The sequence below is a fragment of the Podarcis liolepis genome, assembly GCF_965112155.1.
Source record: "Podarcis liolepis genome assembly, chromosome: 15".
Lineage (NCBI taxonomy): Eukaryota > Metazoa > Chordata > Lepidosauria > Squamata > Lacertidae > Podarcis > Podarcis liolepis.
This window is the reverse complement of record NC_139566.1, coordinates 15,610,365-15,624,461: the sequence shown is the minus strand read 5'-3', so window position 1 is coordinate 15,624,461 and position 14,097 is coordinate 15,610,365. Positions and strand designations below refer to the sequence as shown.

Here is a 14,097-nt window from a genome sequence, read left to right as displayed (position 1 = left end):
GTTCTATGATCAAAAAAAGGGACGTTGTGTGTATGTGTGTATGTATAGCCATCCCAGCTCCTGCCTGCCTGCGCTACCTCCTGCAAAAAGTCTCAGTATATATCTCCTCAAATAATGGACTGTGCTGGTGAGACCGTGTCCTCTTCCTGCTCAGTTCCTCTTTGCACTGGCTCAGCCTCTTTGGACAGGGAATGTGTCGGCTTAAGCACACCCACATTTCACTGGATGCCAGGACAGGATCTTCTCCCTCCTGCCTGTTCTGAACAGAGGAGAGATGCAAAGACCTTCTCACTATATGCAAGTGCAGTGGGGGACGCAGTGAAGAACTGTGCTGTTGCTCTCAGGTCCTTCTCTTGGGCATCTGGTTGGCCACAGTGAGAACAGGATGCTGGACTAGATGGGGTCATTGGCCTCATCCAGCAGGGCTGCTCTCGCATACATCCCCTCACTTCTCCTGTAGTGCTTCTCTCTTCCACATGGACATAAGTCTGATCTCCCGCATTCCAGGATAATTTTGCTTAAAAGCCATTATTATTACTGTTATTATTATTATTTGCATATTTACAGGACAGATCTAAAGGCACATAAGGCCCCTAGTTTCCTGAAGCTAAGCCACTCTGGGTATTGTTGGTGGCTGCATATGTAAGCCACAACCTTCACAATGAAAGACCTTGGGTCCCTTCCAACTCGACAACTCAAATTTTGAGTCTGTGACCCACAGAACTCAAAAGAACAGGCACCACCGCTACAGCCACAGCTGATTCAATAGAAGCTGGTGGCCCCTTCAGGGACCCTCTGCAGGTTGGGTGGAGAGGGGGCAGTCTTTGTGGAGGGTGCTCTCAACCTAGTGCCCTCCAGATGATTTCAGACTACAACTCCCATTAGGCCCAACCGGTGCTGGCTGGGGGTGATGGGAGTTGTAGTCCCACAACATCTGGAGGGCACCAGGTTGCCAGAGACTGGTGTAAATGGTGGCGGGGGGGGGAGTCTTGACAGTGAGGCCCCAAGTGGGCCTGCATTCCTCCAAGGATTTTGTATATGGTTCTTTCTTCCCTCATACTCATTTTACGCACACAGCTAACCTCTGGGGAGGGAAGCCCTATGCAAAAGGAAAACAGATTTGACCATGTGCTTCCAAGTATTTGAACCTGCAGCTCGCCACTCCTACCTGAACACACACTACACTGACCAAAAAGTTGCTCTCTGGCTTCAATTTATATCTGAGCTGGAATAGATTTTCCCTTCAACTAAATCTGGGCTCCCAACTAAATTGGACTCCAACTCCCATCAGTCCCAGCCTGCAGGGCCAATGGCCGCCAAGTAGGGATGAGGGGGGTGGAATTCAGTTTGCATTTAAAGCTGGGTTTATCAAGTTCTCATGTTCTGGAACCAAAACGCAACCACTCATCACACCTCTAAATCACTGTCAAATCACATATCATAGCCAGGGGCACAGCCTGCACCACAAAAAACTCAGATCCACGCCTGCCTGGCCATACCATGGCCCAAAAACATGGTTTCGAAGCACGGATCCTCATGGATCCTCATGATTTTTGCACCAGATCAGCGCAAAGTCACCATCAGATCAAACATCATGGCCATGGGCACAGCATGCAACACAAAAATCACATTCCAAGGGCCACATTCCCTGTGGTGGGCAGGGCCCTTGGGGAGAATCCCAGCAGACAGAGAGCTCTGTAGGGCCGCATCTGGCCCCTGGGCCTGAAGTTCTCCACCTCTTGGAAGCAGCTGGAAACTGCTATGTCAAATCCAGCAACTTTGCACATCCTAGAGCCCCTTTCCTTGCGCTCACCCCTGGGGGAACCCCAGATGCCTTGGAAAATGCGCTGCCAATGCAACTGGCCGGCTCCCTCGGCCAATAAAGCGAGATGAGCGCCGCAACCCCACAGTCGGTCACGACTGGACCTAATAGTCAGGGGTCCCTTTACCTTTACCTTTAAGAATGGTGACGATGCTTGGCTCTGGCAGCGTTGCATGGTGCTTCCACAGAGTACAAGAGGATGGGTCTCTACTCCCAAGGAGCTTACACAACTAAAATCCAACACAAGGGGGAAGGGGCTGGCTGGAGCTGATGGACGTTAGCTTCCCCACAGCTTCTGGAGGGCCACAGATTCCCCACCCCAGGTTTACAGAGCAGCGGACAAGAAGGAACGATGCAAGAGTGCAACTTGTGACGTCACAGTATTGCATCATCAGCCATCATTCCATCTTCTATCAGACTGTATGGCCTTTTTGACATGCATGCCATCCATGTCCCTTATCCCAGAAAACATGGGTTGACTGTGAGCATCAGAAAAGCCTGTCTGCTGGATCAGGCCCAAAGTCCATTTAGTCCAGCATCCTGTTCTCACGGTGACCCCCAAATGTCTGTAGGAAGCCCCCAAACAGGAGAAGTGCTGCTGCAACTCTCTTCACCTGCAATTTCCAGCAACTGGTATTCAGAGGCTGGAACACAGCCATCCCAGCTAGTAGATACTGATAGCTGTATCTTCCATGAAGTCTATTTAAGGTTTTATAGGTCAAAACCAGCACTTTGACTTGGGCCTGGAAACTGACTGGTAGCTAGTGCAGTTGGGCCGAGATCGGTGTAATATGCTCAGACCGCCTTGCCCCAGTGAGCAACCTGGCCACTGAATTCTGCACCAGCTGAACTGTCTTCAGAGGCAGCCCCACGTCTAACACCTTGCAGTCATCTAACCTAGACATCAGATTACTGCAATGAGTAGGGCTGACTTAAGACTCTAGTGCTGGCAGTGGCGTAGCGTGGGGTGGTTGGCCCGGGCACAAAATTGTTAGGGGCGCAAAATTTCAACACCTGGTTCTCCCAATGCAGCTAAGCGCTTCCATCGCTGGGCTCTGTTGAAAACTGCTTCTCCATGCGAACAAATAATAATAATAATAATAATAATAATAATAATAATAATAATAATAATAATAATTTTATTATTTATACCCCATCCATCTGGCTGGGTTTCCCCAGCCACTTTGGGTGGCTCCCAACAGAGGACTAAAACAGAATAAAACTTCAAACATTAAAAACTTCTCTAAACAGGGCTGCCTTCAGATGTCTTCTAAAAGTCAGATAGTTGTTTATTTCCTTGACACCAATGACAAAACTCCTTCTCCTGTCACCACCCCCAAGAGGGAAGTATTGGCAGGATTACAGAGCCTTAAAGTTTGGAGAAGTCCAAAAAAATCTCTTAGGAAATGTCTTATTTCTGCAGACACTCTCAAACCTCTGTGTCTCCTCTATCCAGGCAAGCAAGTCATTTTCCTCCCATCCCTGCAAAACCATGCTGTTATGAGAACCAACCCAGGTTGTCACGTTGAAGTCCTATAAACCCACCAGTAGGGGGCAGCAGCTCTCCACCTGATCAATAAATCAGTGCCGTGCTGCCACAGTCATACAGTATTTGGAAACGGCAGAACATCTCTGAAACTCATGGCTCATGCCACCTGCCTGAACTGTCTGAGAGCTGATGGGTCCCCGTGTTGGGGAGAGGGCTGAACCTGGAGGGCTGTGGGCTGGGACAGGGTGAGCTCTCTATCCTAGACCTTACTGTTCAAAGGGTCTGGGGTGTGGGTGGGTCTGTGGATGCCGTAGCCTCCAACATTTCTCCGATGAAGATAGGGACATCCTAAGGAAAAGCAGGACATTCCGGGTTCAAATCAGAAACCGAAACGGCTTCTCTAAATCACGGACATCCCTGGAAAATAAGGATACTTGGAGGGTCTGGGGTGGCTGCTTTAGTTGAGATTCTTGTATTGCAGGGGGTTGAACTAGATCAGGGTCAGCAAACTTTTTCAGCAGGGGGCCAGTCCACTGTCCCTCAGACCTTGTGGGGGGCCGGACTATATTTTTGGGAAAAAACAATGAACGAATTCCTGTGCCCCACAAATAACCCAGAGGCGCATTTTAAATAAAAGGACACATTCTACTCATGCAAAAACACACTGATTCCCGGACCATCCATGGGCTGGATTTAGAAGGCGATTGGGCCGGATCCAGCCCCCGGGCCTTAGTTTGCCTACCCATGAACTAGATGACCCAAGGGGGAAACCTTCCAACTACAATTCTATAATTCTATGCTGCTTTGCATGTTGTAGAGTATTGCTTTTTTAAAAAAACCAACAACCAGTAAGTGAAATGGAGCTGGATAGACAAATGATGGCAACTTTCATACACTAATATTTGGAGACAGGCCATAGTTCAGTGGTGGAGTGCCTGCTTTGTAGGCAGAGCTGTCTGGTTCATTCCCAAGTACCTTTTCCAAAACCCTGGACAGCGGCTGCCAGTCAGTGTGAGTAACACTGAGCTAGATGAACCAAGGGTCGTAACCAAGTACTTTCTTGTTCCCCTGTCCCTCTCATGGGATTTGTCAGCATATAACCATGAGGAAGAAGTGTTCTCCTGGTAACTCTGTGCTGCTTCGCCGTGGACAGAACACATTTTTGTAGAGGCTTGTAAAATGCAATATTTTATTTGGAGGAAACGGCAGGAATCAGCCCAGAGGCCATATCTACTGAACAACCAAGACATTTCCCTTTTTATATTCTTTACTGAAAGATTAAAAAGTACATAATTGCAAGTGCACAGTGTTACATAAGACACAAAAGAAGAAGAAAAGATAGGACCCATCTAGAAAACAAACAAAGTTGTGGTTAACCAGACCTTAACCTAATACAGTATTTATAAAAATGAATTCCAAATATCATTGAATTTGTCTATGGCAAGTCTATGTTTAGGATGACCTAAGCCATGTAGCTGCTGGATATGTAACAAGGATAACGCTTCTCTAAAACATACGTTTTCTACAATATTGATAAGTTTTGGGCAGACGGTAGTAGGGACGATCAAAATGACTGTACAGAATGATCTCAAATTTGCAGAGGGAAATATGCTTTTGGATTATACATGGAACCTAACAAAGGGACAATATGAGTGGAATCTCTGTGCCTTTACTATGGCAAAAAGACAGGTTATTGATGAACTGGAAGAATAAAAGTGGAGCTCCCTTCAACGATTGGATTGAAGATACGTACAAACTCACTGCACATCAACGAGTTGCGTACAAACATGAACAACCAAGACATTTTAAAGAATAATGGCACGCCCACTTTCTAGAACATGCTCTTGTGTTTAAGGTGACCATGCGCACTCAATAATAACACCACCCTTTGCTTCATAATCAACTGTTTCCCAATCAAACATGGCGTTTCCAGGAATATTGTCGTCAAGCAGGGCGCGCTTCATTTCCTCCTGGGACAGCACCCTCTCCCACATCCTCACGTCCAGCAGCTCTCCGACATAGGAGTCGTTGATGTCAAAGCCGCCCCCCATGTTGTCTTGATCTTGACCGAGCACAATCGATGAGTCTGCGCTGATGGAGTATCCTTTCTTCAGGCTCCTGGGCGGCAGACGTTTTCCGTTCACCCACAACCTCGCCAGCCCTGTGGCAGAATCCCAAGATGCAAACAAAGTCTCTCTTTCAAGCGACTGTTTTTCTGGGGTCAAGAAGGTCACTGCTTCACCTCCCACGTAGAAGCTGTATTGGTTGGGTTTGTGCTTGTAGATGATGATATCGTTGTGGCTGGTCCGGGTGGCATAAGAGAAAAGGCTGTAAGCACGGGTCAGGTCCGTGTAATGTTTCAGGCACACGGTGAAGGCGGTCAACGGCTGCTTCGGGGAGGCCTTCAAAACCACATGGGCTTTATTCGATGCTTACGCGAAAACGACTTGCTTCCCAGAGAGGCCTGAACCTGAAGGAAGAGGGAGGAGGAAGAGAGAATGTTGCAGCTTTCTTCAATACTTTTTAAAAAAGTTTATTATTAACAATTTCAACATAGCAAATTACCAAAATAAATCATCTTCATTATTCCCCCCCTTTCCCCCCTCCCACCTCCACAGCAAACCCTCCTTCCCTCAGCTCCTCTCTCTGATTTCTCAACCTATGTTAACCTCTGCATATTGTAAAATTGTATACATCCTTCTATTATATATCTAATATATTAACCCTCAGTAAATTTGTGTATGTTTATTCAAAACCTGCCAAGGAGTCCAGTTCATTTTGTTGTCTTTTTAGATAATCTATAAAAGGCTCCCGTTCTTCCTTAAAGTCACAGTTGTCTTTGTCTTGCAGTTTGCATGTCAATTTTGCCAGTTCTGCATAGTTCATCAATTTTTCTTGCCACTGTTCTTTTGTCGGGGTTTCCTCATTCTTCCATCCTTGTGCAATCAAGACTCTTGCCACTGTTGTCGCATACATAAATAAATTCTTTATAGCTTTCTTCAAAACTTTTCACCTGAGCAGGTGCGACAAAGGGGAGATGCTCAATAGAACCTCTCACTTCTCCTTCGTTGCTCAGCTGCAACACAACAGCCCTGCAGTGCTGCCAGTGGGTTTTCTTCTCCGGTAGTTGCTGCTGCGACCCTCCTTGCTCTTGCAGACCCAGATGGGAGGGGACTTGGCATGCACCGGGGCAATGACATGTAAAAAGGTTCTGAGCCAGTGCCCCAGCGCTCCTCAGGTCAAACCCCCCTCCACCCAATGCTTATGTGGCTTATGTGTGTTTTCCAAGTGAAATGGTCCATGCCCTGCTCCTCTCCTGTGTGAGTGTCTGAGGGCCCTGCTCCTTCCTGCCACTTACCACCTGGCCCAGGGCGGGGCCTGAAGCCTCACAGGGACTGCTGTGCTCTGCTGCCCAGGAGGACTCTCCTGTGTGTCTGAGGGCCCTGCTGCTGGCACTCACCACCTGGCCCAGGGCGGGGCCTGAAGCCTCACAGGGACTGCTGCGCTCTGCTGCCCAGGAGGACTCTCCTGTGTGGGTGTCTGAGGGCCCTGCTCCTGGCACTCACCACCTGGCCCAGGGCAGGGTCTGAAGGACTCACAGGGACTGCTGCGTTCTGCTGCCCAGGAGGACTCTCCTGTGTGAGTGTCTGAAGGCCATGCTCCTGGCACTCACCACCTGGCCCAGGGCAGGGTCTGAAGGACTCACAGGGACTGCTGCGTTCTGCTGCCCAGGAGGACTCTCCTGTGTGAGTGTCTGAGGGCCCTGCTCCTGGCACTCACCACCTGGCCCAGGGCGGGGCCTGACAGGCCTCACAGGGACGGTTGCTGTCACTGCTGCTGCGGCCCAGGGGGATCTGGAGGGGCGCAGAGTTCTTTTTAAAATGTTTTACAATTTTCCTTTTCCTTTTTATTTTATTTTTTTGTATATGCGGGGACGGGGATGGGGGTGGGATGGATGTTTAGCTGGGAATTTGTTTGATTTTGATGGATTTGTAATTTTTACAGTTTTTTATTTGTATTGTTTTTTGTTTTCTGGGGTTTTTTTGTTTTGTTTTTATTGTTTTAAGATCTTATTTTGTTCTTAAGGGGAGGGGTCAGGGCTGCTGGGGAGTGGGTCCCAGCCAACAAAATGGCTGGGGCATGTTCCACAGAGGGGGATGTGCTGGGACAACCGATCTCAGTGATCACCGGAAGGAGGAGGAGTTACGCTAAGACCAGACCATGTCATTACAGAGGAGGCAGGTTTAGTCGTTGTCTGAGGACTATCCCTGCCTCCGGGTCTGGTTCTGACCGGATGGATACTAGAATCAGCAAGGGATACCCACATGACCTGAAGGTGCTGCTGTGCAATGCCAGGTCAATGATTCATAAGACCACTGCCATCCATGACTTGATCATGGATGGAGGATTTGACTTGGCATGTGTAACAGAGACTTGGTTGGATGAAGCAGATGGGCCTGTTCTTGCCACTGCTTATCCACCAGGTTTCTCTTACGCACAGCAACCCAGGCCTTGTGGGCGGGGAGGGGGGGTTGCAGTGATTTTTAGGAAGTCATTAGTTTGCACCAGGCGTCCTATTGGGAAGACCCAGTTCTCTGAGTGCATGTTCTGGAAGTTGGGCAATAGGGGCAGTACAGGATTCCTTTTGGTGTACCGACCTCCCTGCTGCACCAAGGATTCCCTGCCCGAGCTGCTTCAGGTCGTGGCGGATGTTCTCCCGGAGACACCTAGTTTGGTTGTCCTAGGGGATTTTAATATCCATGCCGACATGACCTTACAAGGGGCCGCTCGGGACTTCTTGGAAAGCATGGCCTCCATGGGGCTGTCCCTGAATAAGTTTGGCCCAACCAATAGCCACAGACATGCCTTGGACCTGGTGTTTACCTCCATGGATGTTGTTGATCTGACACTAAGTAAAAGCGAAACGAAAGAAGTGCCATGGTCAGACCACTTCCTGGTGCAACTTGACTTCTCCGCGACCCATCCCCTCTGCAGGGAAGTGGGACCGATTCGGATGGTCCGTCCCCGCCACTTAATGGATCCAAATGGTTTCCAGAGAGCGGTAGGGGATGCTTTATCCCATGTTGATGGCCTTTCAGCTGATTCCCTGGTGGCCCGCTGGAATGTGGAGTTAACCAGGGCTATTGACTGTTTGGCTCCGAAGCGCCCTCTCCGATTGCATGGAGCCCGGACAGCCCCATGGTTTTCCACGGATCTGAGGGCAATGAAACTGGGAGGGGTGGCTAACACCCCAGAGGACAGGATCACACTTCAAAACGACCTTGACAGATTAGAGAACTGGGCCAAAACAAACAAGATGAACTTTAACAGGGAGAAATGTAAAGTATTGCACTTGGGCAAAAAAAATGAGAGGCACAAATACAAGATGGGTGACACCTGGCTTGAGAGCAGTACATGTGAAAAGGATCTAGGAGTCTTGGTTGACCACAAACTTGACATGAGCCAACAGTGTGACGCGGCAGCTAAAAAAGCCAATGCAATTCTGGGCTGCATCAATAGGAGTATAGCATCTAGATCAAGGGAAGTAATAGTGCCACTGTATTCTGCTCTGGTCAGACCTCACCTGGAGTACTGTGTCCAGTTCTGGGCACCACAGTTCAAGAAGGACACTGACAAACTGGAACGTGTCCAGAGGAGGGCAACCAAAATGGTCAAAGGCCTGGGAACGATGCCTTATGAGGAACGGCTAAGGGAGCTGGGCATGTTTAGCCTGGAGAAGAGGAGGTTAAGGGGTGATATGATAGCCATGTTCAAATATATAAAAGGATGTCACATAGAGGAGGGAGAAAGGTTGTTTTCTGCTGCTCCAGAGAAGCGGACACGGAGCAATGGATCCAAACTACAAGAAAGAAGATTCCACCTAAACATTAGGAAGAACTTTCTGACAGTAAGAGCTGTTCGACAGTGGAATTTGCTGCCAAGGAGTGTGGTGGAGTCTCCTTTTTTGGAGGTCTTTAAGCAGAGGCTTGACAACCATATGTCAGGAGTGCTCTGATGGTGTTTCCTGCTTGGCAGGGGGTTGGACTCGATGGCCCTTGTGGTCTCTTCCAACTCTATGATTCTATGATTCTAAGTGGGGAAATGGCTTTTGCTAAGAACGAATATACCCGTGAAAACAACATACGAAAATGAACTACAGTATATTATTGGAAAGTGCTTGCAAGCACGTGGGCGTCCGTCCAAACTATATACTTAAATGCGTTTCTTAGAAGAAGCTACCTTTTAAGATGCTGAAAGATTGCTGCGTTGAACTAGTTGGTCCCTTTCAACTCTACGATTCTATGATTTGCACGAGGATTTTTTTTTAAAAAAAGGAGGGGAAATGCAAAAAAAAAAAAAAAATGCTGCAGAAATGTGGGAGAACCGAATTGAAGATTGGTAGGGGGGGTGTAAAATGAAAGGCCGAAACTGGCAACCCTTTCCTGGGGAACAAACTCCCTTTTCGGGTTGGACGTGCCCGCCAGGACCCGTTGAAGGCGGACGGGGCTTGCGGAGGAGAGTCCAACGCGCGCTGGAGGGCGCAGGAGGCGGCGCTGGGCTGGGCGCGACCCGGGAGTAGATGCGCCTGGGCGGGGCGCAGGAGGGCGGCTGCTCCGCGGGAAGGCAGGAAGGAAGCGCGGACGGCTGTGCTGCTCATGGCTGGCGAGGAGCGGGGCCCGGCGCGGCTGGCGCTGCCTTCTTTGCCCGGGGCGCCCCGGGAGCGGCTCCACTTGCTCCCCTGCGCGGTCCGGCACGACGGCGCCGCTGCGGTGCGGCGGTACTTCGCGCCGGCCATTCGACGGCCCGGAGAACCGGACGGTGAGCGAAGCAGGAGGAGAGTGGGATGCAGACCCCTTGGGCAGCCGGTTATGGGGCACTAAGGCCCCATTGGATCGAGAGGGACTTTTATCTGTCGGGTGGGGGTAGGATTTGCTCTGCAAGGGGGGAGAGAAATGGCGCAGAATCCGAACTCGGGGCCCCGTCGAACTCAGTGCAGTCTTTGTATCTCGAAGTAGGCCTGGTCGGCGGACACACCATATCTGCTTAAAGCACGTTTTCCCACCCCACCACCCAAAATAATAATAATAATAATAATAATAATAATAATAATAATAATTAATAATAATAATAAAAGAATTCTGGGCAGTGTAGTTTTAGCCCTCACAAAGTTATAATTCCCAGCATCCCTTAATAAACTACAGTGCCCATAATTCTCCGAGGGGAAAAGCGTGTGCTTTAAAGAAACTTGGTGTAGTCTCCACCCTGGAGTGGATTGCCCTGCGAGGGGTTGGTGCTGCTTGAAGTAAATGGGGCAGGGGAGACGATGCAAGGGGTGTTACCTTGGCCGGGTCAGACTTCCGAGTGCAGTAATGGACCACCAGGGAGGGCATGGGAGAGGGTGGACGGGGGAGAAGAGGACTGGGTTCCTGCACCTTTGATTGAACAATATCTGCCTAAATTCCCTCTTCTGGACAGCTATGAAAGGTGCAGGAGCCCTGAATCCCTTGTCCATCTAGAACAAACAAAGGTGCTTTCTACCAGAAAAGACCGCTTAGCCCATCTAGGTCAATGTTGTCTACACTGGCTGGCAGTGATTCTCCAGCGCCTCAGGCAGGATGTTCCTACCCTAGAGATGCCAGGGATTGAACCTACAACCTTCTGCATGCAAAGCACGAGCTCTGACCACTGAGCTCTGGCCCTTCTGCGCTGCTTAGGTATTTAATGTTGTTGTATTACACACCCTGGAAGAGTGTGTATGGAATCCAGTAATAACGTATTTATTTATTTAGAAGGCTTGGGGTTTTTTTACCAAAATAAAAATTATCACAAGAAAAACGACACCATAGAAATGCCTCCTATAAGTAACAGAATTGCTCAGGGGGCGTTTCCTGCCTTCAAGGCTAGACCTTCCTTGGTCTTGTTCCCCGAGTTGAAGGAGGATCTCAATTCAACCCCAAGGCTTTGCTGGCTGCCATAACTGCCAGTCTTCAACATCCTCTGAGGTCTTCTGGGGCTGATCAGCTCCAAGTCCCTCAACCTATCATGGAAGCAAGCCTTCCCTTACTGGCGGCCGGTGCTGCGATTTGGAGTAGACTTTGTGGCATAAGAGTTTTGTGACCCAAAACATTCCTCGATCACAGCTGCTGACACCGGGCCCTCTCCCCCACACCCATTATATTAACGATAAAATAATATGCTAAAAGAATAAACTGACCGTCACTCTAGAAGCCTGTCAGAAATTTGCTCATTTCCCTCTCTCTTTCCTTTCCTAGTTTCACAATATATTGTGATAAAACAACAATATTGACTATGTTAGAACAGAGTGGCTGGGGAAACCCAGCCAGATGGGTGGGGTATAAATAAATTATTATTATTATTATTATTAGGAGCAAGAACACATGAGTTTTGCATGCAGGTCGTTCTAGGAGGGATTTCCAGTTTAAAGGGACTGGAGAGCAGGTGTGAAGCCCCCTCTCTGCCTGGAAAGCCCAGACTGAGAATCGATGTTTGTTTGTTTTTGTCCTCTGTCACCCTGCATTTCCCAGCAGAGGCATCCGTATCCTTCCGTGGGCGGAGCCTAAAAGGGAAGGAAGTCCTCGTACCTGAGGGCTACATGGGGCTGGTCCTGGAGGAAGATGATGCAGCTTTGCAGGTGAGTTGTTGGGTGGGTGGAGCCTGGAGAGGGGAGGGTTAATCCCCGGATCCCCATTGACTGTCCCTTCTTTCCTACAGGAGCGGCAGGTGCGGGTGAAATCTACCTTTGAGTCACTCACTGTCTGGAACTTGGAGCAGGCCCCCAACAGCAGTGATGAGATCCTCATGTCCTTACAATGGCCAAAGATTGCTGAAGGGGTGCGTATCTTATCTATAAAGGGGCAGGGAAGCTCAGGGTGGGCATCCACTTGGAAGCATACCTTCAGGCCCTTTCTGTAAATTTTGGTATTATTCCTGTAAGTCACGGAAAGGAGCTGGGTATGGTTAGGGTGAAGATGTGAGAGCTGGGTATCTAACAGTCTTCATGTAGTATCTGCAGATGGCTCTTGTGTTTGTTTTGCTTTTCTTTCTTATGTTGTATTTTATTGTGCCCCATAGAATTCAGATCGTAATACCGTAAAATAAATTTTAAAATGCAATCAAAAATCAGTATATTTAATGCAGACACACTGGAGAGCACCTGAAAGTTTGCAGACTAGTTTGGGAACCCGTTCTAGATTTCTGGATTTCCTGTGGCAATTAAGAGCTGGGTTGGGGAGCACTTAGCCCTCCAGTGCTGTTGGACTCACTATCAGCCCCTGGCAGCCTGGCCAATGGTCAAGGATGATGGGAGTGGTAGTCCAACAGCACCTAAAGGGCCACAGGTTCCCTAGCCTTGATCCCCAGGGTCCCCTCCAGCTCTGATTCCGTAGGGCAAATACTTTAAAAACATGCTTCTGGAGAAACAGACGCTCCAGTAAACATTGGCCTTATTGTGCATTTTGGGAGGCGAGGGTTTTGGTGCTGTTCCCTCCCCACCCATAATCTGTGGCAGGGGGCGGCAAAGGCAGGAAACACGCACAGCACCAAAATCAAATAGGGTGAAGCTGAATAAGTGCAGGGCTGCATTGGTAGAGTTTGACACTGATGCCGCCTTGCTCAGCCTAGCAGCTTTCTTGCCTTGACTCCTCTCTGAGAGTGGCTTAATTCTGCAGTTCCTCCTCTCCGACTAGAAACACCGTCTCTTCTACATTGTTAGGGACGGTGTCTGGTCAGACCGACTCTTACGTGCATCTTGTGGACAGGAATGTGGCTGTAGCAGGTGGGAAACCATAGCCCTTCAGCTGCTGTGAGACTCTGACTCCCATCAACCTCAACCAGTGGTCAGGGATGGAGATGAGAGTTGTAGACCAGTAACTTCTGCTGGGAGGCTGCTGGTTCCCCTTCCCTCCTCAAAAGGATCCTTTTTGTTCCCTTGTAGATCCATGCTCCTGTGGCTGATGAAGAATGAGATGGGAGCTTGTGACTGCTGGTCACATGGAAGTAAAAAAAAAAAAACAGGCTGCACTTCGAACTCTGTATTGGATTTTTTTGGGGTGGGGGGGCTAAGGAGTCCTTTTTCTGCAGGCCTCTCATTTTCAGATTGGATGCTGTTGCTAACTCAGCCCCACCAACGTGCAGATCTTTCCTTGCATTCAGCCTTTTCTTTTACAGTATTACCATTCAAGTGGAACTTTGCTTTCGATCTTGGTCTATCTCTGCAATATTTTTTTTTAAAGCAAGTTTTTGTGGGCTCACTCCTCACCAAAGTGACTTTTGAGAATGTGCTCTATCAAGTCAAAGGATCCTGCTGCCACACCTGGTTCTGGTGGTTTCCCTCAACTACATAGATAAGACCATGTCAACACTGCTTTAATTCCCACGCTTTCTGTCTCCCAGGAAAATCTTGCAACTCCAGAGTTTTGGACACCCCTATCTTTTCACAGAGCTGTAGTTCCTACAGTTCCTCAGGAAGAGCGCCAGGGTAGTGGAAATGGATGTTAAACACACTTAGTTTGTATTGCAAAGACTCAGCTTTGAAAACCCCTTACAAGGTAAAGTGATTGTGGCTTCTTATATGGCATATACTTACACCACAGCTCACCAGCAACCCCAAATCCTGGGAACTATAGTTACAATTCCCGTAATAAACATAACGTTTCCAGAATTCTTTAAATGTATGATGTGTACGCAGCCATCGCTTCAAACTGCTTCAGGCTGTAGTGGCTCTGGCCTATAAGCCTCTTCCTTCTCAGGCTCCTATTTGCTTGTC

The 14,097-nt window shown here is 48.8% G+C and overlaps 2 protein-coding genes across 3 annotated transcripts; one reads left to right on the top strand and one right to left on the bottom strand.

Moving 5' to 3' along the window:
• Positions 1 to 4,560: 4,560 nt before the first annotated feature.
• LOC310693887 (C-reactive protein-like) lies at positions 4,561 to 9,969 on the bottom strand (the record flags this gene model as incomplete). Its single annotated transcript, XM_083476282.1, has 2 exons — positions 4,561 to 5,742; positions 9,786 to 9,969. The coding sequence occupies 2 exons, from the start codon at positions 9,967 to 9,969 to the stop codon at positions 5,162 to 5,164; spliced, it is 765 nt and encodes a 254-aa protein (XP_083332408.1). The 3' UTR covers positions 4,561 to 5,161.
• On the top strand, positions 9,896 to 13,992 carry RNASEH2C (ribonuclease H2 subunit C). Of its 2 annotated transcripts, none has more exons than XM_083478074.1 (4): positions 9,896 to 10,130; positions 11,858 to 11,964; positions 12,045 to 12,164; positions 13,267 to 13,992. In XM_083478074.1, exons 1-4 carry the CDS (start codon positions 9,968 to 9,970, stop codon positions 13,294 to 13,296), a joined length of 420 nt encoding a protein of 139 aa, XP_083334200.1. In that variant the 5' UTR covers positions 9,896 to 9,967; the 3' UTR covers positions 13,297 to 13,992. The 2 variants fall into 2 exon arrangements, with proteins under 2 accessions (XP_083334200.1, XP_083334201.1); XM_083478075.1 differs by having other exon boundaries at positions 9,905 to 10,130; positions 11,861 to 11,964.
• Positions 13,993 to 14,097: the final 105 nt, after the last annotated feature.

What these genes read in the sequence shown, in the direction of transcription:
- RNASEH2C (XM_083478074.1), top strand. Translation starts at nt 9,968, where the DNA reads ATGGCTGGCGAGGAGCGGGGCCCGGCGCGGCTGGCGCTGCCTTCTTTG. An exon ending in AAGATGATGCAGCTTTGCAG is followed by an intron (nt 11,965 to 12,044) that starts GTGAGTTGTTGG and finishes TCTTTCCTACAG; the next exon opens with GAGCGGCAGGTGCGGGTGAA. An exon ending in GGCCAAAGATTGCTGAAGGG is followed by an intron (nt 12,165 to 13,266) that starts GTGCGTATCTTA and finishes GTTCCCTTGTAG; the next exon opens with ATCCATGCTCCTGTGGCTGA.